The following is a 26,177-nucleotide window of genomic DNA, read 5'->3' on the forward strand; positions in this document are numbered from 1 at the left end:
GGGTTCAATTCCTGGCACCACCACCAAAAAAAAAAAAAAAAAAAGTTAGAGATAAAATATCCCTAAGGGTACACCCCTAGTGACCTACTTCCTCCAGCCACACCCCACCTATCTACAATTACTACCCTGCAATCCATTCAAATGATTAATTTGGTTTATGGAGGATACTTCATATCCAATCTATAATACTCCCATGGGTCTTATTTAATAAAGGAGCAAATCCCATTTATGAGGGTTCCACCCTCTGACCTAATCATCTCCCAAAAATCCCTAGTTCGTAATATTCAGACAGTTAGAGACCACCATAACTCATGGCCTGACAGACATTAAAAGACAGTGTAAGGTTATTCCTATGCTCTCCCACCTTAATTCATAGACTGTTAGCTATTAAAAGTTTTTATGAGATTTACCCAGCTCCCTCTAAACAACCCTATCACCGTCAAAGACCAGGTGGGTCATTTGGGCCAATATGCTCTTGCCATGACTCTTCAAGGACAAACACATGAAGAATAAAAATTGAGGAGCCATCAAAACAGCACATTCCTAGGGTCCTTGTTATTTGCCATGATTTGTGTTCTCTTCTATTTTCCACCTGTGTGTTCTCTTAACAGCTATAGCAACTCATCACAAGACAGATGTTTACACAGACTGTGGCATTGATACAAAAACTAATATCTGACTTCAAGACAACTGACTAACCATGCCTTCCTCAGAGTTAACGTACACTCATAGCAAAAGGAAAACACATCTATGAAATGTACCTAGAGCTAATTGACATTCCTAAACCTTATTCCTAAACCTTAGTCTCCCCTGGCAGAGGCCTTTTCATCAGAATAAAACTAGCTTTCTCCCTTTATTGGGAAACCAGTCTGACACTCTCCTGTCAGTGCAGCATCTCCCTTCTCTTAGGAGCAGGCCTATTAAAAGCCTTTCCTGTCTGTTCTCTCACCTGACTTGTTTTTGTTTCTACCATCACTAAGACAGCATTCCAGTTTGTGGCACCTAATACCTTGGGCACTAGGATTCCAACATGAATTTTGGAGGGACACATTTAGACCATAGCAAACAAACATTTCACTTAATATTTTACCCAAGCATTTTACCCTTTTCTCCAAGGTGGAGATGGTAATGGAAGAAGAAAAGAAATACCTCCCAAGACCACGGTTCCAAATAACATCTGGGAAATGCTAACATGAAGTGTTCCAATTACAAATGCATCACTGCTGTGTTCAAGAATATTTAATTTTCTGTCTTTTGCCACTGAAGAAAAAAGTCAAGTCAACAACTAAAAACAACTAACTGTTTGTGTTGTGATACTTATTAGTTGGGCTTCATTATCTTTCCTTTCAAAATCACATGAACGTACAAGATTAATAATAAGATACAAGCCTGAAGCCCTCTAAAGATACTGAGTCCAAAGATCAAAATGACACATTGCCTCAATACAATTATTCTGTAGCAAATCCAACATCCCCACAGAAAACAGTAAATATCTTACAAATTAAAAAGAATAGTGAAAAAACAAAACCATAGATGAAAACCAGTGTTTCAATTAAGAAAATCAAAATTCTAAAGTTCACCATTAGACAATGTCCTCGTTTATCCTTACAATAGGAACAATTTTTACTTTTTAAAGTATTAGAATACTTTTTAAAGTATTAAAATACTTTTTAAAGTATTATACTGTTGCTTTGGGTCATTCATGTCCATTTGCAAGAAAGAGGGCACATTTTTAAAAAGATAAATCAGAAAGGCCCACAAAGTCATTGGTGCAAGGAAAAAAAACTAAGTTATGAAGCCATATTTATGGAAAAACTAGCTGATTTTTATTATCATCAATGCCAAACAAGACTTCAAATCAATTAAAATGTATTTCATTAAGCATAAAGTTACTTTCACATCTGCTACAATCATAGTAAATACATTTCTTGGCATAAAGACACATTGTTTGGAGTTTAAAATATCCCCAACTGCAAGATTACGTATATAAAACTCCCATTATTGTTTATATAATAGTGGATTAATCAAATTAAAATAGTTATACTATCTAGAATAAAATAAAATGGAAATAATTTACTCATAAGATTCATATTTAAATCATCTTTATTTACAAAATACTATCCTGAGAATTATAATTCCATTAAGCTTCAATTTGAGCAAAAGTATAATCACTTAAGTAACAGCAGTTACTTAAACTAAAAATAAGAGATAAGTCAAATTACTTTTGAAGAGAGGTCAAAAATATTGTCAGGTTTCTTGTTGTGGTTCTGGATGTTCAGTAGCAGGTTCATTTGAAGGCGGAATCAACCCTGAAGGGAACTCACTCCTACTTTCAGAATGTGGGGGTGGGGGGAAAAATCCAGCTCTTGGGGGAAGATAATGAGGAAAACCCCTCGGTGAATAGACATTTCTCACTGTTCAAAGAGATTGGTAAAAAACATTTTTAACTTTAAGAACCTGTACTGTAGCCCTATTAAATCACTATAGTTTATAACTTCCAGTACCTATTCTTACATTCAAAATTGACACCAGAATAACTATTTGATCTAACAGATTTTTACAGTGAAAAAAGGTACTTTCTTCAATTACATATGATTAATGATAATACCATTAATTTTAGACACAATTTTTATCCTATCAACATTTTATAAAAATTACTTCAAAATATACAAACTTACTTTAAAAACATTGTTTCACCAGATTTAATATTCAGATTAGTGATTCTGACTTGACACTATATTAAAACATTTCCAGTTACACCAACATCTTAAAATTCCCCAAAATTCATTTTAATTCATCTGAAACTAAAAATAGACAAGAAATAAAAGAATGACTACCTCAGAAAACTAATAGGCTTTGTCTATAATTTGGTAATCATAATTTATTCTGCAGAAACCTATGGTTCTGAATGGTAAAGTATGACCATAAAAACAAAAATTCTTTTTTCTTATATAAGACATGAAATAATTTCAATAAATTCAACAAATAGGCCAACCATGATAAATACACCTTAGGTGTTATGTGGGACCACTTGAGACTACTACTTATGAAAATGACTTTTTAAAATACTTTAGCCACTAATTTTAATTCTGCCATATAAACTGTAATTATTTTAACTATTGTTCAATATTTTCTATCAATTAATGTACAGATAATTTTAGTCTTAACATAAGACCTGCAAAAAGTCAATGGTTTTCTGGACTACTAAAATTCAGAAATAATTCCACATCATTAAGACAAATCAAGCTTAATCACTTTAATCCCTTCAGCCACAAATCAATAGCCTTGCCTATTAGTCATTTTTCAGTTGTACTTAAAAACTTTTCAAGCCAGGCATGGTGGCACATGCCTGTAATCTCAGCAGCTTGGGAGCTTGAGACAGGAAGATCGAAAGTTCAGCGTTAGCCTTAGCAACTAGGAGGCACTAAGTAACTCAGTGAGATCCTATCCCTAAATAAAATACAAAATAGGGCTGGGGATGTGGCTCAGTGGTTAAGTGTCCCCTGGGTTCAATCCCTGGTACCAAAAAAAAAAAAAAAAAAAAACATTTCAAGCCTAGATTAATCCAGATCTCTACCTCTGTTTTGCCTATACCTGAAGTTTCATTATGGTTAACTGATGGTTGGATGCCTTTTCAGTTGGAAAAGTAACGGCACACTCACCGAACATTAAAAAAAAAAAAAAATTGTTCCTCCACTGCACTACTTACTACATGAATAGAAAGAAAAATTAACATCTGATTTACCATGCAAAGCACATAATAAGCTTAAAAAAAGAAAAAAGAAAAAAAAAAACCTACTTGGGAATGGAGGGGGTGGTGGGCCAGGTGGAAAATAATCTCGAGATGCTCCATACATGTTTCCTGGAGGAGGTGGAGGTGGAGGAAAAGAAGGTCCTCTTCTCATGAACTGACTCCTTGGATCCACTGGAAACAATGGACCTCTGATTGGAGGAAGAGGTGAAAAAATAAAGCGAGAGCCAGCTGCTTGGTTTTCAGCAGGGAGAGATGAATCAGGCACATTGGAATTCTGTAACAAATTGACAGGTAACAGTCACTAAAAAACAACAACAACAACAGAATTTTCAATAGTCTTCCTGAAAATCTTAGGCTTGGAAGAAAGCACAGAGGCACATGTGTAGAAAACAATCTGACAGTCTTAGAAAGCTACAGAGAAAGATTCAGTTTTCCACTTTAACCCAGCAGTTAGATTTTAGCTACTATACATATTTTATTAACTCAACAGAAAACAACTTCAATCAATAAAGTAATATTCTGGTTAAAGATAAAACACAGATATAGTCCAAGAGTATCAAAATACACAATCTTGTACCAAGCAGATACTAAAACACAAGAAAGTGCAAAAAGCTTGTATTTTCAAAATAACTAAAACCAATATTGTAAATGTAGTAAACAAAATGTACTGTTATGGTTTAGATGTGGTGTCCCCCAAAAGCTCACATGTGAGACAAAACAAGAAGGTTCAGAAGAGAAATGATTGGGTTGTAGCCTTAACCCCATCAGTGAATTAATCCCTGATGGGATTAATTGAGTGGTAACTTGGGGCAGGTGGGGTGTGGCTAGAGGAAGTGGTTCGTTGTGGGTGTGGCTATTGGGTATATATTTTGTATCTCGAGAGTGGAGTCTCTCCTTCTGCTTCCTGATCATGATGTGAGCCACTTCCCTCCACCACACCCTCCCACCATGATGTCCTGCCTCACGATGAGCCCCGAGGAATGGAGTCAGCCTTCTGTAGATTAAGACATCTGAAACTATGAGCCCTCATATAAACTTTTCCTCCCCTACAGTTGTTCTGGTCTGGTCTTTTAGTCACAGCAGTGAAAAAGCTGACTAAAATATGTACTTTAAAGACACTCAGGTAAAAATTCAAGGAGGGGAATATAAACTCGTACTCAACTAGCAAACTAACTTAAATCTTTGGCCTGCAAGTTGTACTTTATCTCCACAGGTTACAATTCAGAAAAGAAGAAGCTTTAATGTTACATTGGAACTTCATTTGCTAAAAGAGAGAATAAGCTTTAAATTCTATTCTAGTAAGTCAAGAGATTAGAAAGTTCTGGAATACATGGATAAAATTCCACTTTCGGTACTTACATCAAGATCATCTTTGGTATCATTTCTACTGGATTCCATTTCTAAAGACATAGGCCCATCTAGAAATAAAAATTAAACCATGAAATATACATGACTTACCACTGCTTGCCTAGATTATTTTCAGATTACAAAGGGCAATGATATTTTCCCATTCCCCTTGTTGGCAGAGAAACCAGTTTGACACCAGCATTCTGTATTCAGGCACCAAGAACAGCTTGAGAGCCATGGAAACTTTGGCAAACTCAGAATTCTGTAACAGTCTGTGGCTGTGATTTCTCCAGCTGGTTCCTAAGCAACCCTGCAGCAGCAGCATCATAAGGAGACATCTGGTAAGTAGCACCTTTCTCCTTTTCTCCTTCCCTCCCTCCCTTTCTTCTTTTTCTTCCTTCCTCAAGTGATATAGTTTAGCCATTTAAATTTAGCTCCTATTTTTAAATGAATGTTCCTGGACTTTATCATCAAAAACAGTTCAGTCTCTAAGGAATAAATGCTAACTTCTTTCTGGCCACAACTACCTATTTTCTCTAAGATTTTTCATTTGGTCATTCTTTCATCGGTCCTTGGATGTCTCTAAGGCGTCTAGTTCTCTCCTCTAGTTTTCCCTCTTCCCTTCTTTCCCTAATTGAGTAGATTTCAAGGTCAATAATTTCATCCTTGCCCTACTAGTCATTTTTCAGCTGTGCTTCAAAACATTTCAAGCCTAGACTAAACCAGATATCTGCCTTTGCTCCTCTATTTTCCAATACCTGAGACACTAGTACTGCCAGGAGTTTAAAAAAAAAAAAAAAAGTCATGTGGTCTGGCACATGACCAATATCTCTACCATACTTTCAGCTGCACACTGCCTGGCCTTCCATATCTTCTAAGCCAGCTTTCTCCTTAGCAATTCAAATCCCCATTCTCTTCAAAATTGTACCACACATTCCTTTAACTTTTGTGATAAATATAAAAACATATTGCAGCTATATTCCTATGATCTTTCCTCCCACTATCATGGAAAAGGATCCTTCTAGATAATATATGACCCTGATCCAGAGCTGTGATCGTCCCCTTTCTGTTGGCTCCTTCCTATCTTTCTGCTAGATTCTAATCTCTCCTATTTAAACTAAGAAAGAAAAAGAGAATCCTTTTGTAGCTCCCTGTCCTCTTCAAATCAAGAATTGTTCTGTACATATTGTTCAGAATTTCTCCCATTTTGCTTCATTTTACTGCAATCCATTTGCAACAACTACTGATTCCACTCTGTCCTGTCCAGGATATGAATCATTCCTTTGTTCAGTGAATCCACTCTGTATATACTGCTGATACACATGTATATATACTACTGCTCAGCATATGTATATACTGCTGGTACATACTAATGACTTCCATATGTTACTTGTATTCAGATATTTTCCCCAGGACCTCAAAGTTTTACCTGTCTCCTTGAATATGAGTGCAGTTATACCACAAGTACTGCAAATTTTATTCAAAGTATAACTTATAATCTTTCTTATCAATCTTGCTCCTTGTTCCTTGTCTTAGAATTCTCAACAGCACGTCTCTCTATTTGCCCAGGAACTACAGCCAGGAACCTGAGCATCAGCCTAGGCTTCTTTTCCCTCAATTCTCACATGCCTTCAATCCTAAAGCCTCCTAATTCTATTTTTTTCATGTCTATTCACATCAGTTTACCACCCCCCAACTAAATTACCACCATCACTCATCTAGATTCCTGTCATTGCTCCTAGAAAGTCACCCTGCCTCCAATTTTTATAGTTCCCTCCAATCTAATCTCTATAACACCAAAGAAATTTCTCTAAAATGCAGATCTTATTATAGTGTTGCTCTGTTTAAAATTCTTTAATGCATTTCCACTGTCCTAAGAATAAAACACCCAAATTTCTAAATAGATTTTACAAGGCCTTGCAAAATTTACACTGCTGACCTCTTTGGCTACTTGTTTAAATATTCCCTGACTCATACTCCATGTTTCAGTCATTTACTGGGCACCCTTAACTCTAAATCTTTAGATATACTAGTCTCTCATCTGATGAATTTATCATTATCATTTTGACCTAGCTAACTGTTCCTTTAATTCTCAGCTAACATGTCACTTTCTCTAAGAAATTTTTCTTGACTATCTCACTCTCAAAATACCAACACCTCATCTAGGTTAGTGCCCCATTATGTTCCCAGCACACTTGCACTGATAATTATTGCCACTATACAATATAACTGCTGTAAGCCTTTATTAGATGTCAGGGTATAAGGAATTCGGAACTCCTGTTCACCACTGACATTTGGCAACTACCATAATGCCTGTTACATAGTAAGCATTCAATAGATTAGTTCTGCCCATGTAATGATGTTTTGGACAATGATGGGCCACGTATACAATGGTGAGGCCATAAGAAAAAGTTGCCTAGTGATGCTGTAGCATCTTAGTTGCATTAAGTACACTCTCTGATGTTTGCAAGACACTGAAATCATCTAACGTACATTTCTTAGAATATATCCCTGTTGTTAAGCAACACATGACTATGTTGAAGTGCACTGATGGCTGGTTCCAGTACCCCCTCTTTTCAGTAAAGTACAGTCATCAAGGCCATAGCTCTAAAGTCAGACAGACATGCAATCAAATCTTGCCTCTGATATTTCCAAAAGATCTTGAGCACCTTTTTGAACCTCAGTTTCTTCATCCAAAAATGAGGATAATAAAATATCTGCCTTCATGGGGCTTCATGAAGATTAAATGAGAATTCATTTTCACTCAATAAATATTGGCAGAGTCACTATAGTGCTAGTCAATGTTTCAACCATATCTCTCACCATTCTCCTTCATGTACTGACATAAACTGACTAATATATAAATACATAAAATGACATATACATATAATAGAGCATAAGTTCATATACTGACAAACTAATAATATATTTATATAGAACTTTTTATTTACACAAAACACTTCAAAGCATATTCAGTAAACCCTCATAATAACCTTGACAACAGATTAATAACTCAGTTTTATTATTATTATATATATGTGTGTGTATGTGTGTGTATCAGAGCATATAATAGAGTCTCCTTTCCTGAGGAAACATCTTACCAATAAATTTATTTTAATACTCCACTTTTTAAAAATTATTTTGCTTTCTTAAGTTAAACACTTTTGATTGCTACACTAGATGCATATATTTCCTAACTTCAGTGGGTGGTTGTGAGGTAGTTTAAGTAAAAGAGTGCCTGACCAACAATAGATTGCTCAGTAAATGTTAATTACATCTACTTATGAAATGTTCTAACAAGGTAACTGATTAAACTATCAATAGAACATGTACCCAAATTGTTTTTCTGGTGGACTTTCTCATATCCATTCACATTTCTTTGCCTAAGTCTCCTGTTTATTAAACAGGATATAGGTAAGTAGACTGGAAAATTTTTCAAATTAGCCATGGAATAAAGTTTATCATCAGAGGTATGTAGAGGAAACCCGTTACCATAGTGCTCAAACCAAACATCACAATATATCTAGATATCATGTCTGTGTACAATATAAAAAGAAACAAAACCAGGAAGTTTTAGGAAAGAGATTCCAGTCTTAAGAGCTACCAGATATAAATTTAAATTAGTCTTTCATTCAGCTTCCCGTTCCTTAGTATGCCACTATTATTTAAACACACAAAGTATTTCTTACCCACTTTATCCAAAGAAGGCATATTAAAACTTCTGAGTTCTGCTGGTCCAGAGAGTCTACCAGAATTAGAATAATATCTATCTTGCCTTTGTAGAGGAAGAGGTGGATCAGAATATGGTTGTCCTACAAAACAGATATTTAAAAATCTTCATTAATATAAACATAATCTAGTTTAAATAATTTTACCCAACTCAGACATTTCTCCTGCTTCCAAAAATCTCTGACCCATATTATTGGTAGGCAATATTAATTTTAGAAAAACTGCATAATATAAGCAATAACTTTGCTTTTATATTGAATATAAGTGTAATCTACTACCTTGGATTTTGAACATTTCAATTACTGTGTATAAAAATGTGAGTTAAATCTATTTGAGTCAATTCCTAAAATAAAACATATATATATACATACATATAATATACATGTATATATATTTATATATAATATAAAAAAACTATTTGAGTATAAAATATTTGAACAATTAATCTTGATAGAATAAGTGAAAACAGAATTTAGTTAAAATTATATTTATACATAAATTCATTTAACTTCTGTTACTACTATTATTATGATAGAGTAAAGTGAATAAACCAACATATCAACAAAGACAGGAGAAAGCTACTATCACAGGGAGAAAAAAAAGAAAAGAAAAGGTAAGCATACCAATAAACTTGTTTTATAGCAATACAAGTGACAAATTGACACTACTGCAGAAAAAGCATCATTCAGAAATCATCAGTGATAAAATTTTCACTAAATTCAACATTGTAGAACTCAGCATCCATCCCAAACTAAAGGAAAAAGATCTCTGACTCGACAGATGAATAGAAGGTTCACACTACTGAGAATAAAGACATCTGGAGAGACACAAATTTGGACAACGACTTTTACTTAGATTCATCTACAGCCACCATCCTTTGTCCCTAGGGATCATTTATGATGACAAAATGATCATTCCTGAGTCCTTATGGAACTCAACGTTCTTGAAAAAATAGTCTATCTCATCCTTAAAAGGTGATGGCAATCTCTGCCAGGTATTCTTATGTCCAACTCCAAATACATGGAGAAGATGAAAGAGGGTGAACTGTGAGACTCACTCCCATCCTATTACAGAGATGAACAAACAGTCCCAAACTGCTTTCCATGATGGTCCCAGGCAGTGGTTCAGAATGTTAACTCCGCATAATCATTATTGTATCTAATAATTATTACATATGTCACTCCTCTTCTGATTCAGTCACATGGGACTTTACCGAAACATTCCCCCCACACAAAGCTAAGGATACCACCTAGCATCAACCAGAGTCAATGGAGAGAATTGAATTTAATGAGCTTCCAAGAGTCATGGGATGTAACTGAAGACAGAAAAATGCAGATAGTCTTGGAGGTTCATTTACATGCTTTTTTAGAAACTTAGCAAAAAGCTGTCTCAGTGGAGCAGAATTAGCCCTGTGAAAGTAAAGGCCAGCACCAACCACAGATCTAAACTGAGTTCTTCCTTTCTATTTTAAGTACAGGATTAATTAAATGGCAGAGTTTGGCAAGAGGGTGAAACAGGGAAACCTAAAAATCTCTCAACTCTTTCTTAATCAGGTCTCAAGATAACGTATCAATATTTTGCTTCTAAAATACTTGCCACAACATGAGCAACCTCAGAAAAATTTTTTAAAATTTTGTTACAAATTTACTGTTTTATAAATCATATGCCCTTGTTGCCCTCCACTGACAAAAACAATCTGTTCCTTAAATCTACCAAGGTCTGAAAGTGCTAGATACTAGCAATACAGTGTTGTCTCAATACAGTTTGTGCCCTTCTAATCTAACAGTGATAAATATCAGTAAATATAATGAGATTAATGTCATAATTTAGGGGAATAAACACACGAATACACACACACACACACACACACACATATATAAACAAATGAGCTGGCCTAATGTTGATTGGAGAAATCAGAAATGGTGTTAAAGAGGTAGTAAAACTTCCCTAAAAGAAAAGTTAAGAATGAACAAGTAAACAAGGGTATACTGGTTAAACATACAGAGGGGGCGCGCGCGCGCGCACACACACACACGATAAAGCTAGATGGAAGGCATACAATGAACAAAAGACTGAAATATAGAAAGTAAGTACATGAATGGCTCATCCTTTTCTTTCTGCTTTTATACCTTTGTTTTCCAAGACTTTGTAAGAGAACAGATGATTAAAAAGAAAGAATGGGAAAAGAAAAAGGATCAGAGAGACTAATGAATGAAGAGTGGGAATAAATACACAGGCATGATGAAACAATTTCACAAACCAAGAATTATACTGGAGAAACAACTATCTCATATACATCATTTATAGCTACTCTTGACAAATGGAGCAAACTACTAAAAATGAAAATATGAATGTGTTTTACCCAGCAATTCCATTTCCTGGTCAAATGCACAGAACAAGTGTACAAAAAGTGCTAACGACCGCATTGTTATCAACAGTGAAACCCTGGAAACACTCTACAATACTCATCAACAGAGATTGGTTAACTATATTGTAGTTTATTTATATATACTGAAATATTGTACTGAAATTAAAATAATAAACTTTATATATATTAATTAACATGTAAATAATGTTGATAACAAAGTTGACAAAATAATGGTTTTTTACTATATGTGGACTGAAAGTTTATACAGAAGCAGTTGTTGCCTTTAAAGAAAGGAAGGTAACATGCCCAGGAAAGAAAAATGGAATAGACTTCAACCCACTTATTTATGTCTTACACATTTATACTTTTTATGCTTTTTTTTTTGTTTTACTTACATATTTAAACACACACATACTTGAAGCAAATATTAATATGTAAATCCTAGAAAACGACAAACAGGACTGTGCAAAAATATCTCACTTATGAGTCCTTCGGCAAGTTACCTAACCTTTCTGTAATTTTGTTTCTTTATCTGTAAAATGAAAATAATAAAATAGAACTTCTAGAGTGTTAGAATGATTAATAAAAAAGCACTTAACACAGTATATGGCACAAAATTAACACCCAAAAGTAACTATAATGGTAAACTGAATTCATGGTTATGAGTGATATTCAAGAATACCCTGAAATCATACTACATTTCACTCATGTTTAAGTTCCTCCACTTTCCCAAATGGCTATTTATGTCTTTTTCTTTCTCCAAATCCCTGACAATCCTTTCCGTTCCCATTCCCCTAATCTGATGATCTAGCCATGTCAAGAAAACTGAAGCAAGTAGACACCTCCACTTACCCTCCCAGTCTCTACATTTGTATTCACTTGCTCTGTCTTTCTTCCTTTCACAATGGTTAAGTAACTCAGATTCTATTTGTTTCTCTAATTACAGTCTGGATCCCATGCCTCCTGCTTACCACTCAAGGGTTTCACTTTTCTATCAATACCCTCTCCCATATAACATCCATTTCCTCTATCCTGGATTATTCCTATCAGCAGATAAACATGTAGTAATATTATCATCTGTTAAAAAACAAAACACTTTATATTCCTGCTACCATCTCATGTCTCTCCTTCATTCAAAGTAAAATTTTTCAGAAAGTTGTCTGCATTTGTTCCCAGATCCTCATCTCTCATCAACCCTCTCTCTTCAGGAACACTGACAAATGATTCACAGTTTAATGGTTTATACAAATATACATAAAGAAGTACTTATCAACAAAATATTAAGCATTAAAATTCATAGAGGATCACTGTGTAAGAAGATATGTGATTGAGATATAAACTCCCTAAAAAAGTAGTAGCCCTAAAATTTGTGAACAACTTTAAAATAAACATCCTCTGAGAGAATAAAAGCATAGATTAAGTAAAAATTTTAGGACACCTCATTAGCTTTATGAAGATTTCATAATCTCATCAAGGAGATAAAGAGGAGTCTAAGTTAAGATAAAATTTAAATCCACCAAATGAATCTTATCTGAAAGATGTTCACAAAGCAGAACAATGATCTCTGCATAAAAACCAGTAAATATCTACGTCCCTACTTGCAGAGCTCTCTGAGGTAGTCTGATCTGCTAGCCTGCCTTTGTTTCTTAACATAAGCGTTAAAAGCATTCTCATCAATTAGGCTGTATATGTCTCTTATTTGTTTAGCTCTTCAAGAAAAAGACAAAAAAGCAAGTTTTTAAGCATGCTAGTAAGGAGACCAGACTTACCTTATGATTATATCACCAAAGTATAGTTCCTTAGTCTCTTTTCTACCTCTTACATAAAATATATAACCCGAATCAGTAAAAGGGAAGTACTGACAAAAGTAACAGAAACCACATAAACACTTCCTTCTTCTAAACAATTAAAACTAAGACTATGAAAGTTCAAAAAAGTACAGTGAATGGGAAATGACATAATTCCCTTTAGTTCATGTATCTACTCTACGTAGATTTGCAAAGGATTAAGACTCTTATTCTTCTCTATTACTACACCCTCTTAGGAAAGGAAAAATCAGACTAGTTAGAAGAATATAAGGTGGAATCTTAAAAATGTAGTACAAAAATTAACTTTTTAAACATAATTATATAATAAGTGAAAATACATTATAAAAGTATGATCCCTCTGGTAGATTCTATTCATAAATTCAATTCTTCATTTCTCCCTGCTGCCTTGTCCTGAAGAAGGAGAATATATTTCCTGTCCATTTAATTCTAAATTGTAATGTGACTTGCTTTGGTCAACTGAATGTTAGGTGGTATGACTCAGAGGGAGGCTTTTTTTTTTTTTTTTTTTTTTTAATTAAGAAAATCATTATTATAGTCCATGGGCCTTTAGGTTGTTTGTTGTTGTTGTTGTTTTGTTTGTTTATTATATTTATTATGCCATGAATTCACAGGAAATAGGTTCGAACAGCTCAGACTCCTTTCCATTTGTTCTCACAAAACGGGCATCTCTGGGTGGCATAGGCTGGTGCTTCAGCAAAACCCAGGTACCTTTCTTCTTGGTTTCCTTCTTTTTTTGATCATTTTTCTTCACAAGTTTTAGGAAGTTGTCTCAACTCTTAGAGTGCTTAATATTTAATATGCTCAATACGCACATTAATTCTCTTAGCAAGAATCTTGCCCTTAACCTGCTTGTTCACAATGCCAACAGCATGCTGGGTAACACTGTAGACTCTCCCAGTTTTACCCTGTTAACATTTGTGGGGTATTTCTCTTTGAACAGTACCCATTTTCTTAATGTCTATAATATTACCCTTCTTATAGATTAGCATATATGTGGCCAAAGGAACAACTTTCTAAAAGGTCTAGAGAACATATATCAGGTTCCTCTCCTCTTTTCCTTTGTGTTTGTCACTTTGGCCAATCCCTGGAAGATGGTGGTTCTGGTAGAAAGCAGAGAGAGAAGCTTTAAAATGCTTGATTCTCATTTTCTACTCCTATCCTCAGTCAACACAAGGATGAGAGACTCACAAACAGAACTGAATCTCTGAAGCCAAGGCCAGGTCACACCAGCTAAAAGTCAAACAACACCTGTTGGCTAAGATCAGAAGAATCAAAAGAACACAGCATAGGCTAAATGAAGACTGTTGTTTTAAGGCATTCTGGGTAGTTTTATGCAATATTACCAGAGCAGGAGATATCTGATAAAATCCCATTTTCATTACTGAAATGTGAAAATACATATGAACGTGTATATGTGATTATATACACGTTAAAAAAAAGATCTGGAAGAAAACACATCCCTCTCTGGGTAAGTGGGATTACAAATGTTTTATAATGTTCTTTTGCTTTTCTCTATCTTGTTTTTGTTACTAAGAAAACAAAAAACCCAAAGATATTAATTAAAAACAAGGTGAATTCTGTTTCTTTGTAATGACAGACTACCAATTAGACCAATCTTCCTTTTAAGAACCAGCTATAGGGGCTGGGGCTGGGGCTCACTAGTAGAGCACTCATTCAGCACGTGTGAGGCACTGGGTTCGATCCTCAGCCACCACATATAAATAAATGAATAAAAAAATAAAGGTATGTCAACATCTAAAAAAAATTTTTTTTAAAAGAACTAGCTATACTAGACAAAACATGCTTTTTAAAATCTTTTTTAAATATTTTAAAAATATCAAGGACTAACAAAGCAAGGAAGTATTATAAGAACGAGATCTGAAAAAATAAGGAAACTCAGGCCAGCCCAGCAATTTGAGGCTACTTTTCAAGGAGGCATCTGCCAATTCCAAAGGAGATTACTGACTTGAAGTTTATGGCCTGCAAGGGCAGGAGCAGGGATGCTGGTAAATTCATTGGATGTAATCCCAAAGGATTTATCATAGAAGAATAAATCAGAAATAAAAACTCTGGAGGATCACAATCTCTAATTGTGATCCTAAATTATTAATACCTCTTGCTTCCTGAAGCAAACAAAAATTCTCTCTGGAAGGATCATTAGTAAAAAGAATGATTAAGTACCAAGATAATGGGGATGTGGGAATGATTAGAGAGAAATAAACATACATAGCAAAATAGGTTTAGGCTCAAATATCTGTCAGAATAAATAAAAATTAAAATTAAAACTAACAATATGAAGCTTATAAGAAATATCACTAAATAAAAGAATATAAGAAGGCTGACAGAAAAAGATACACCACACAAAACAAAAGGAGACTGGTATAGTCACATATATTAATGTGTCAAAATAGGTTAATAAAACATGTAATAAAAGATATAAAAGATGTGAGGAACAAATAATATATTTTATTAAACACACACACACACACATTTCTGTGGCCAACCTACAAAGAATACATATTGCTTCTAAGTATGTATGGAATATTTACCAAACCATTCATAAAGCAAGTTTCAACAAATTTCAAAGGACTTAAATCATATATTTATATACTTGAACCAAACTGAAAATAAACTAGATAATAATAACAAAAGATACCTGAAAAATTCCACTTTTGGAAATTAATGAACCCAGTCCCTGGGGCAAAGGAAAATAAAATATGTATACATATGTACATACATACATACTTGTAATAAAATATGAAAAGATTTGGAAAGAAGAAATTAAACTACAATTATTCAAGACAATATCATTATTTATGTAGAAAATCTAAAGTAGATTAGGTTACTGGATACAAGAACAATACACAAAATCAATTATTTTATGTACCAAAACAGAAAATAAAAATTTTTAAGATACCATTATAATTGCATAAAAATATTATGTGACTAGAAATAAAACTAACAGAATGTGCCAGATATTCACATAGAAAATTACAAAGCAGTAGGAGAAAATAAGTGTTGAAATTCATTACAGATCATCAAAGTAAATTCTATATTCACCAGTTTCAATTCCAGTGAATTTTTAAGAAATCGGCCCATAGATGCTAAAATTTTTAGGGAATTGAGGGCTAAGAATAGTCAAAACAATCCTGAAGAGGAAAACAAAGGAGGTAAGACTTATTTACCAAACATCAACACTCATTCAAAGCTTTAGAAATTACGCCAGGCACAGTGTTACACAGCTGTAATCCCAGGTATAAGGGACAAAGGGAGGAGAATAGAAAGCCCAAGGCTAAACTGAACAATTTACCTCATGTTTGAGGCCACCCTGTCTCAAAAAATAAAAAGGGCTGATAATGTAGCTCAGGATAAAGCACCACTGGGTTCAACTGAAAGAAAGAAAAAAAAAGGGGAGAGAGGGAAGGAGGGCAGAATGAAATAAAGACATGTAATCTGGTATAGATAAGAGGCCAAAAGAACTTAATAGAAAGCCAGAACCTCACTGACACGTATGCACTTAATTTATGACAAAGATGACACTAAAGAAAGGAGTGTTTTTTAATTAGTGGTGTTAATCAACTTGACATTATGAAGCAAAATGAAATTTGAGCCAAACATGGTGGCACATGCCTATAATCCCAACAGCTAAGGAGGCTGAAGCATAAGTTTAAGATCACAAGTTTAAGACCGGCTTCAGCAACCATCTCAAAATTTAAAAAATATAAAGGGCTAGGGGCTAACGATGTGGCTCAGTAGTTAAGTGGTCCTGGGTTCAAACAAAAAAAAAAAAATAAGTTTGATACTTTTAGATACTGTTCACACAAAATTTATTCCAGGTAGATTAGAGATCTTATGGTGATAGTACAAATATTTGGTATATACCATAGGATAGTACCTTCATAACCTAGAAAGTAAAGAAAGATATCTCTTTTTTTCTTTGTATTCCTGGGACTTGAACCCAGGACTGCTTTCCCACTGAGCTATGCCCCAGCCTTTTTTATGTTGGAGTTGAAACAGGATCTCACTAAATTGCCAAGGCTGGCTTCAAACTTTCAATCCTTCTGCCTCAGCCTCCCAAGTAGCTGCGATTACTGCATTCAGAAGGATAAATTTCTTAAACAAAAAAAAAAAAAAAAAGCAACTATATAAGAAAGGACTGGTAAACTGAACCATATTAATATCAAAATACTTTATTCATCAAAAAACCAGTAAGAAAATAAAAGAGCAAACCAGGGTTGTCCAAGACATCTGTCATATATATGAACTGTGAATGAAAAGAGCTCATTTCCAGAAAACAGAAAAGTCAAAAATGTGCAAATTAAAAAGTCAACATGCAACTCAAAAAGGTAAAAAACAGCACTAGAATTTTAATTCATCGGTAGAGCACTTGCCTACCACATGTGAGGCCCTGGGTTCAATCTCCAGTACCTCAAAAAAAAAAAAAAAAACAGTACATGACAAAAAAGAAAAAAATCTCAATGTCCAATAAACTTATTAAAAAGTAATACAATCTAATTAATAATCAGGGAATTGCACATTTAAATCATAAAACTATTACTAATCGGGAGAAGTTAAAATTCAAAAGTCACTGTTGGCAGGAGTATAAGCTGATGATACACCAATCCTTAGGAATACTATTTTGTATAATGTCCTAAAGCTTAACCAATAAGCATTATCTTGTGATTCAGCAACTGCTATCCTAGATATATATTGAAATGAACGCATACACCAAAAAACACACATACGAATACTTCATTCATAATAATTCTAAACTGAAAATAACCTAAATGTCCTTTTTTTGTACCAGGGATTGAATCCAGGGGTGCTTAATCACTGAGCCACATCCCCAGTCCTAGATTTTTATTTATTTATTTATTTATTTTATTTAGAAACAAGGTCTCGCTAAGTCACTTAAGCCTCACTAAACTGATGAAGATGGCTTTGAACTTGTGATCCTCTTGCCTGAGGCTCCAGAGTTGCTGGGATTAAAAGCATGTGCCACCATGTCTGGCAAATGCCAATCAAATATAAATAAATTGGTACATATTCACCTAGAAAATATTATACACCAAGGAAAATAAACAAATTGTAGGCATATGCAATAATATGAATGAATCTCAAAAAGATAATTTCATATCAAAGAAGTCAGAAACAAAAGATAATATACCATATAATTCCACTGATAGGTTCAAAAACAGACCACAACTATTTACAGTGTTATAAATGAAAATAATGGTTACTTTTGGGCAGGGTAATGTTTGGAAGGAAGTAGTTAATTTACAAGGATAGCTTCTACAGGACACATAATGTACTGTTTTTCAATTTAGGTGCTGGTTACAAAAATACATTCACTTTCTAATAATTCACTGACCTGTATATTTACATTTCCCTATAGGAAAATTAAGTAATATAATATTTTATGAACAAGACTGAAAAGGTATCTCTAAATTAATCCTATATTATACTGTAAAACAACATACTATACAACATATAAAAATCTCTTTAAAAGGTTTCATACACATATTCATTCTAGAGCTGTGCTATCCAACAGAGCAACTATTAGTCACTTATCACATGTGGTTTTCAAATTTTATTTTGCATTAATTAAAATTCAATAAAATTAAAAATTCCATTTCTCAGGTTGCATTAGAAACATTTTAAGTGCTCACTAGCCACAAGTTTCTAGTGATTACTATATTGGATGGTGCAGATAACTTTCTACTGGGCTGGGAATGCAGCTAGGTAGTAAAGCACTAGCCTTGCATGCACCAGGCCCTGGGTTCTCCAGCAGCACACACACACAAATGAAAGAACTTTTCATCACTGTTGAAAGGTCTACTGGACAGCTGTTTTAGAATAAGAACTATTTTAGTATTATACTCATTTTATTATATTAACTCACTGCTCAATTACATAACCGCACCTTTTTTTTAAAAAATATTTTTTCTTTTATTCTCTAACCCAATATCTTGACATAAAATGTTCAGTGGGAATTCTTATAAAAACAAAACAAACTATAGCACATAGATCCTAACACTGTATTTAGAAGTTAATATTTAAATTCTTCCACATGGGAAAGCTAATTACTCACTGTGTGATATGTGTACATGTATGTTTTACTGGGGATCCAACCCAGGATCATTTGTACGTTAGGTAAGCACTCTATAACTGAGCTACACTCCCAAACCTTTTTACTTTTTATTTTGTGACAGGTCTCACTAAGTTGTCCAGAACTGGCCTCAAACTTGTGATCCTCTTGACTCAACCTCCCAACTTGAGATTACAGGTGTGTGCCACTATTCCAACACCACTGTATCTTTCCATCCAAAACTATGGCAACAATTTTCAAACTAACTTCTAACAACCTGAGCTGTAGTTAGAAGTAGTCATCTATATGTTAGTGACATTACCTACTTAATAAATGATGGTACCTCGATTTCATTTTAAAAATCAAAGACAAATGAGCCAACACATACAAATTGAAAATTTTTATGAAAATCATTTTTTTGTTTTTTCCCTTTTTGGTACAGGGATTGAACCCAGTGGTGCTTGACCACTGAGCCACATCCCCACCCCTTTTTTTATATTTTACTTAGAGACAGGGTCTCACTAAGTTGCTGAGGCTGGCTTTCAACTTGCAATCCTTTTGCCTTAGTGTCCTGAGTGGCTGGGATTACAGGGATGCACTACACCTGAAAATCATTCTTTGAGGTTAACCCTAGCAAAGAAAATATATATAAACAATTTAAACTATTGTCTCACCAGGCCACTTTAATCTTATGTAATACTCTCTTGCTAAATATGAAAACAACTTCATGTTTTTTTTATGGCCTGAAGCACTGATCAAGTCACACTAGTAAATTTTTATTGTAGTTTAGTATTTACAATGGACTGGTTATTTTCAGTCATATTTGTTAAAATTTTAATTGAGTACTAGATGATATGTGAATAGTACTGACTTATTTATATCATTACTAAGAACATTTTTCTGCTTAAAATTTTAAATAACATTTCAAATTAAATTCATAAGACAAAAAGTAAACTAAAAAGTGGTGTGAGTACTAGTTACATAGACACTTTACTTATAAAAAAAAAAAAAAATCAAGTCATATACCTAAGAAAACTTATGCTTTTCTATGGCATATTATATCCAATAAGGTTTTTTTTAATTTTAAAATATAGATTCAGAGAAAGCAGGAGTAACATGTTCTGGATACCCTTTACCCAGGTTCTTCCAATTCTTATATGTTTGGTAACTGTAGTGTAAGAGGAAAATGACCTTGGTACTATGTATGTGGATAGTTTTATGCTACTTAGTCACATGTAGACTTGTGTAATTACCACCACATTTGAGTGACAAAACTATTTGTCTACATGTATGTTTATGTCTAGTCATGTGTTTGTATACAAACAGGCACTTACAAAATAAAGTGAATGGCATAATTGCACAGAAGTGACAAAAGAATCTGAATACCTGTGTTTATGAACACACACACACACACACACATATATATATATATATATTATATATATAATTTTAAATCCAAAAGCTATATAACTAAATACTGAGAAGAAGGACATGATAAGATGATAAGGAGAATTTTTCACTTTTCTAATTTTACATCTCTGCATTGCTTAGATTTTCTAAAATAAGAATGCATTACTTTTTTTGGTACCAGGGGTACTTATCCACTAAGAAACATTCCCAGCCCTTTTTTTGTAATTTTGAAATAGGGTTTCACTACATTGTTGAGGCTGGCCACAAATTTGCAATCCTCCTGCCTCAGTCTCCTGAGTTGCTAGTATTACAGGGATGTGCCACCACACAGGGCTAGAATGTATTACATTTTTATGTAATGTATTACATTTTTATAAGTAACAGAAACAATAAAGACATTCCTTTTGGGGGCAAAACAGCTTTCTGTAATGTAAACAGGATCTCCTATTATTCTATTTAGAAATTTTTATTGTTATTTTATTTTTAGAAATTTTTTATTGTTTTTTTTTTTTTTTTCTAAAATGTATCATGGTTCTTCCTAAAACAGAAAACATATAGTCCTCTCCTTATTCCTATTGGCTCTACCACATACTAGCTGCCTTTCAAACATAACAATAACCATTGCTTTTACATACCTGGTGGAGGGATCATCATCCTACGGTCCTGTTCCCATGGAGGTGAGAGGGACCCAGTGTCAGAAGGTGCTCTATGAGGATCAGTTAACCTATCATAGCTTGATTCTCCCCTTTCATTACTAATCTGATGGTCCAGAGGATTCTCTGGGCCTCTTGAGCCTAATTAAAGAAAAAAAGCATACATATCTGTTTTACCTTAAAAAGTGGCACAAGATCTATTGTCAAATAATATCAAGTTACTTTAAAAGGTGAATACAAATTCTATTTAAGTTTCCAGAAGATTCATTTAAACTATAATTCTATCCTACCAACATTATTTCTAAGACAAGAGAAAAATAAATCTTTGTCATGTGGACAAACATGTGCCTATAAAATTCATTTTTAAATATAATCATCATCATTTTATCCTTAAAATCAGTATTTAAATACAAATACTAAGTTTCAAAAATAAGGATGTAGGAAATAAATTTGAAATATCTCTATACTATATTTAATAAGATTATAAAGTAAGATTTTTGTTGCTTAAACTACTGTTAATAGTCAAAATGAGCAAGATTCTTTTCAGTCATCTTAATGGTGATATACTTATTTTAATATTTTTGCCACTATTCAAAGTATTTTTTAGAACAACTCTTTTGGAAACGTACTATAGTCAGATTAACTTAAGAGTCAGGTGAAAAGCAAAATTTCAATATTGTAACATGACTTTCTACTTTTGCCTAAAAATGATTTTAACCAGTCTGATTAAAAGCTTTACAACCACCAGATAAATTTGGCCATAAATGGTTTTTAAGTAAATTCTAAAAATCAAATTCCCAGTTATTAAAAAAAAGAACTCACAAGCTCTGATGGCAAGTCTAAAACAAGTTCCAGCACTGATGGAATAAATTCTTTAATAAACAAGATAATATTCACTTAGATAAGAAATTCAGCACATTGATATTTTTATAAAAGGTGAAATAATTTTAGAGTTCCCATCCCATGATCACAGAAGAGTACCTTAATTAAAATCCCACATTTGATTAAAATGAAAAAGACATTCAATTAAAAAATTAATACCTTGTTTATCTCTCATTAAGGGGTCAACTAGGTCTTCTCAAAATTATATTTTTGAGAACATAAAAGTTAATTCTTTACAAGAAACAGCTTTTAAAAGTTTATTTTCAATAGAAATCTAACTAAAATGCTTCTCCCACTTCAGTGACTCTTTTTCTTTTTTAATGCTTTTTAGTTGTAGACAGACACAATATCCTTTTTTATTATTTTTATGTGGTGCTGAGGATCGAACCCAGTGTCTAGTACATGCAAGGCAAGCACTCTACCACTGAGCTACAGTCCCAGCCCTTTAGTGACTCCTTTAAGAGCAAAAATCAAAATTAATTTGACCTTTTCTTACTAATTTGTTAAAAAAAAACAGTAGAAACACCATGTTTTAACATATAGTGATTTAAAAAAAAAATCCATCTACTCTCTTTTACAGGCTCAGAACAACTGACTTTGACAGGAGGGCAAATATCATTTTTCTCATTTTTCTATTAAATTCCCCAAATCTCTCCTTCTAGTTTGTTGATTCTTCTAAATTCGTTCATTGGAAGTCTACAAAAGCAGAAAATGTTTTCAAGAGTTAGCTGAGTTCATTATCTAGAGTTGAAGCACAAAAGTTTAAAAGAGATATTCAACAACAAATTCTATTACTATATATAACTACAATGCACTAATAAAAAAATATGAGGGGGGAAGAAAAAATATTCAGACTTTCTCCTTATTGCTTACTACCAGAGAACTACAACTGACCACCAGGTAAAAATTACAAACCTGAAAATGTCAGAGTATAAAGGTTTTTTTTGTTTTTGTTTTTGTTTTGGGTTTGTTTTTTTTTTTTGTTGTTTTTGTTTTTTTATTAAAACCAAAAGCTATATACAATTTACTCCAAAAATAAATTATTTTCCTTATACTCAATCTTATTTAAATATACATCTCATCCAAACTTTCAAATGTGAAAAGATAACAAAAGGGAGGATGCTCTCCTTCCTTCCTTGGTGGGTCACAGAAACTTTCATGCCAAAGCAACTCTTTTAAGACCTGCTGATAACTTACCAAGAACTTCTGTAGCTTTTTAAACAAATAGTAAAACACCTTTGCAAATAATGTAAACACATTGTATCCTGAAAGCAATTATATAAGAGAGGAAAAGTAAAAACAGGAGAGGAAAAATCAAAGGTAAATTTTATTCTCACTTCAAATATGCAACTGACTACAAGCAATCCTTGACTTAAGTAATTTCAACTTCCAGTAATTTGCATTTGCAATTTAACCAATTACGCCTATTTCTAGGGTATTATTTTCAGACTTCTAGCTGCTACCCATTTGCAGTGTGTGAAGTTAATCAGCATTTTTTAATGAAAAAGAATAAAATCAAATATAAAATATCACAAATCATCAAAAAATGTAATGGTAAGTACAATCTCATGTAACAGGTTTCAATTATATTTATGTTTGTGCATAGTATGACATGATATAAAATGTATTTTTAATGTAAGTCAAAAAATTTTTGTAAATGGGATAGGGGAACACTGACTTAGGATACTAAATTATAGCAGACCTGTGAATTTCAAAATTATATCCTTTCTTGGAGTGTTCAATGCAGAGCCTCTTGGGGATATATGTATCCTTCCTTTTCCCTAGGAATTTCCAGTTCAACACAAACAAAGGCTCTTTCCGATGTGAACCCAAGCTGCGAGCCCAATCTGTAGGGAACTGGAAGGTACAAAGGAACAGCTCTAAGTGGAGCAAAGAGACTATAAAAATAGGAATGGGCAAAGGGAGACTATCTCACAACCAAAAAGGAGAAAAATGATTTTCTCATATTCTTTGAAGGCAATTCCTAAGGAAGAGTTCCAAATATATTTAGAATAATGGCAGCTTCAACAGGGAAGTACACAGAGTTCCTGAGACTGTTTAGATGAGTAGTATCAATCTGAACTTTGATACACTGGATTTGGTCCAGTGTTTTTATATATAGTCTCATTATATCAAGTTCCCACCTCAGATTCAGTCTGTTAAAATAACTCATAAAAAGGGTGGGGATGCTTCACTAGTGACGAATGCCATCAGCTCTCATAAGACAAAGATGTGGGACTTAAAACCTAAGACTTGCAATTTTAAAATAAATAGGCTCTATATATGTGAATTTGGACAAATATCAAGGGAAAAAACTTTAAAACAACGTGACAAAGTGGAGAAAATATGGTGAGAGAGTAAAAGAGGAATCTCTACGCATACAAGTTTTTAGGGCCTTTTAAAGGTGACACTGATGAGGTTAATGCAGAAAGACCAATGGTTACACAGGCATGAGGTAGCCACAGAAATTCTCAAAAACAGGTAAGGGGTGAGGGGGGTGGCAACAAAGTAGATCATCTGGGTTGGTTTCAACAAATGATTTAGGTCTCCTTAAAGGTTTCCTTCAAAACTCTGCCTAAAAGAACACTACTGAATTTCTTCACTTTGAGGGAAAAAAGGGTTCTTCCAATTCCTGATTTCCTACAATAAAAATATAATGGTAATAAAGTTAAAAAAAAAAAAAATCTTAAAAATTCTACATTCTAAAAATGTTTCACCAAAATATAAATTCATGCTAGGTTATACTGTTATTATATTTTATGTATTCTTTTAAAAGTTTTATATTATGAAGTGTAAAATACAGTTAAAAGTATGATTTTAAAAGGTGTGATCAAGTCATTGATCAAAATGTAATCTTGTACAGGTTGAGTACCCTTTATTAGAAATAGCTGAGACCAAAAGTGTTCCCAATTTTGAAGTTTTTAAAATTTTGGAGTACCTACAGGCACTTTAGTGATTGAGCACTTAAAATCTGAAAGTAGAAATGTTCCAAAATCCAAAAATTTTTGAGCATATGCCTAAAAAGTTCTGGATTTCAAAGCACTTTGGATTTCACAACATGTGCAACATTATTTCTTAAAATATATGAAAATTAGATGTTGGAGGGATCCTTTCCCCAAAAAAAGGAACCACAGTAAGTGCAAGGAATGCCTGTATTTTCCAAATGTTTATTTTACAGATCATTTTAAAAGTAAGTTGAGATGAAAAAATAAAGGAAGGAAGAAATCTAGAGTAGTAAAAATGTTTAAACAAGATACCTCTTCCTCCTCCCCCTGGAAGCAAAGGTGAGAGTCTGAGTGGACCCTCCAACAAAGTTGGAGGAGAGAGAAAAGCTCTCGTTTCAGATGAAGGTCGACCCAATGGTGAAGCACCATATGGGGAATGCTCTGGAATAATTAAAACAGCATATTTAAATTCATAGCTTCAGTTAGCTACACTATAAAATTAGAATGCCATTTCAACAATTACCACCAGGTTCTCCTCTTGCCAACTTAAGTTTAATCTATTGCCTTTGGTTTTGCTAAAACAGGAGTGAATTAAATATTGTTTTATTTTATTTTGTTTTCTTTTTGTGGTGCTGGGGATGGAGCCCAGGGTCTTGTGCATGCTAGATAGGAGAGCTACCTACCACTAAGCCCCATCCCCAGTCCTGGATTCTGGTACTTTTAAAGTTCATCCACCAAACAGACATTTTAGTCAATAAAAACATTATCCTATAAGTGATTAACTAATACACTTAAATAACCGTACAGGTTAAGTAAAGGATACTGGTGATACTTTGGAGTTATAGGAGGATTTGGGAGACATTAAGTTTTTTGGTTTGGTTTATTTTTACACTTAGCAATAATCCTGCCTTAGATAACCCTCACTGGGTACAATACTACCACTGTGCAAAGCAGTTTTGTTTTGATATTAATGGCAGTATGTTTCCAGATATTTCAGCAGCAGGTGAGGGTTACAACATGGTAGTGTTCCGTTTAAATTAGGGCCATGCAGGCTATGATAGGTCATGAAATGTTTGAGGAAAGCTCAGATTCTGAAATGTAGAAAAATGTATAAAACACTCTGAAGCATCAGAAATTATTTTTGATTACTGACCAGTAAAAAAAATCAGTTT

At 33.6% G+C, this 26,177-nt stretch overlaps 1 protein-coding gene and 1 pseudogene across 17 annotated transcripts in view; both read right to left on the reverse strand.

The window, feature by feature from the left end:
- Positions 1 to 2,089: 2,089 nt before the first annotated feature.
- Positions 2,090 to 26,177, reverse strand: part of MIA2 (MIA SH3 domain ER export factor 2) — a 112,249-nt gene continuing 88,161 nt past the window's right edge. For 10 of the 16 annotated variants that reach the window (XM_079119483.1, XM_079119479.1, XM_079119478.1 and 7 more), the window contains 6 exons: positions 25,318 to 25,446; positions 21,161 to 21,319; positions 8,791 to 8,913; positions 5,114 to 5,172; positions 3,800 to 4,028; positions 2,090 to 2,414 (listed from right to left, as the gene is read on the reverse strand). In XM_079119483.1, the coding sequence (XP_078975609.1) occupies positions 2,248 to 2,414; positions 3,800 to 4,028; positions 5,114 to 5,172; positions 8,791 to 8,913; positions 21,161 to 21,319; positions 25,318 to 25,446 (866 nt within the window). In that variant the 3' untranslated portion in view covers positions 2,090 to 2,247. The remainder of the gene's footprint in view (positions 2,415 to 3,799; positions 4,029 to 5,113; positions 5,173 to 8,790; positions 8,914 to 21,160; positions 21,320 to 25,317; positions 25,447 to 26,177) is intronic. The other 6 variants (XM_079119482.1, XM_079119481.1, XM_079119480.1 and 3 more) reach the window with 1 other exon arrangement.
- Positions 9,270 to 16,342, reverse strand: LOC306653633 (large ribosomal subunit protein eL21-like; annotated as a pseudogene). The gene is made up of 2 exons: positions 16,338 to 16,342; positions 9,270 to 14,127 (listed from the first exon to the last, which is right to left on the reverse strand). The product of its transcript is annotated as a large ribosomal subunit protein eL21-like (transcript).

This window comes from Sciurus vulgaris (assembly GCF_902686455.1).
Source record: "Sciurus vulgaris genome assembly, chromosome: 2".
Taxonomy (NCBI): Eukaryota; Metazoa; Chordata; class Mammalia; order Rodentia; family Sciuridae; genus Sciurus; species Sciurus vulgaris.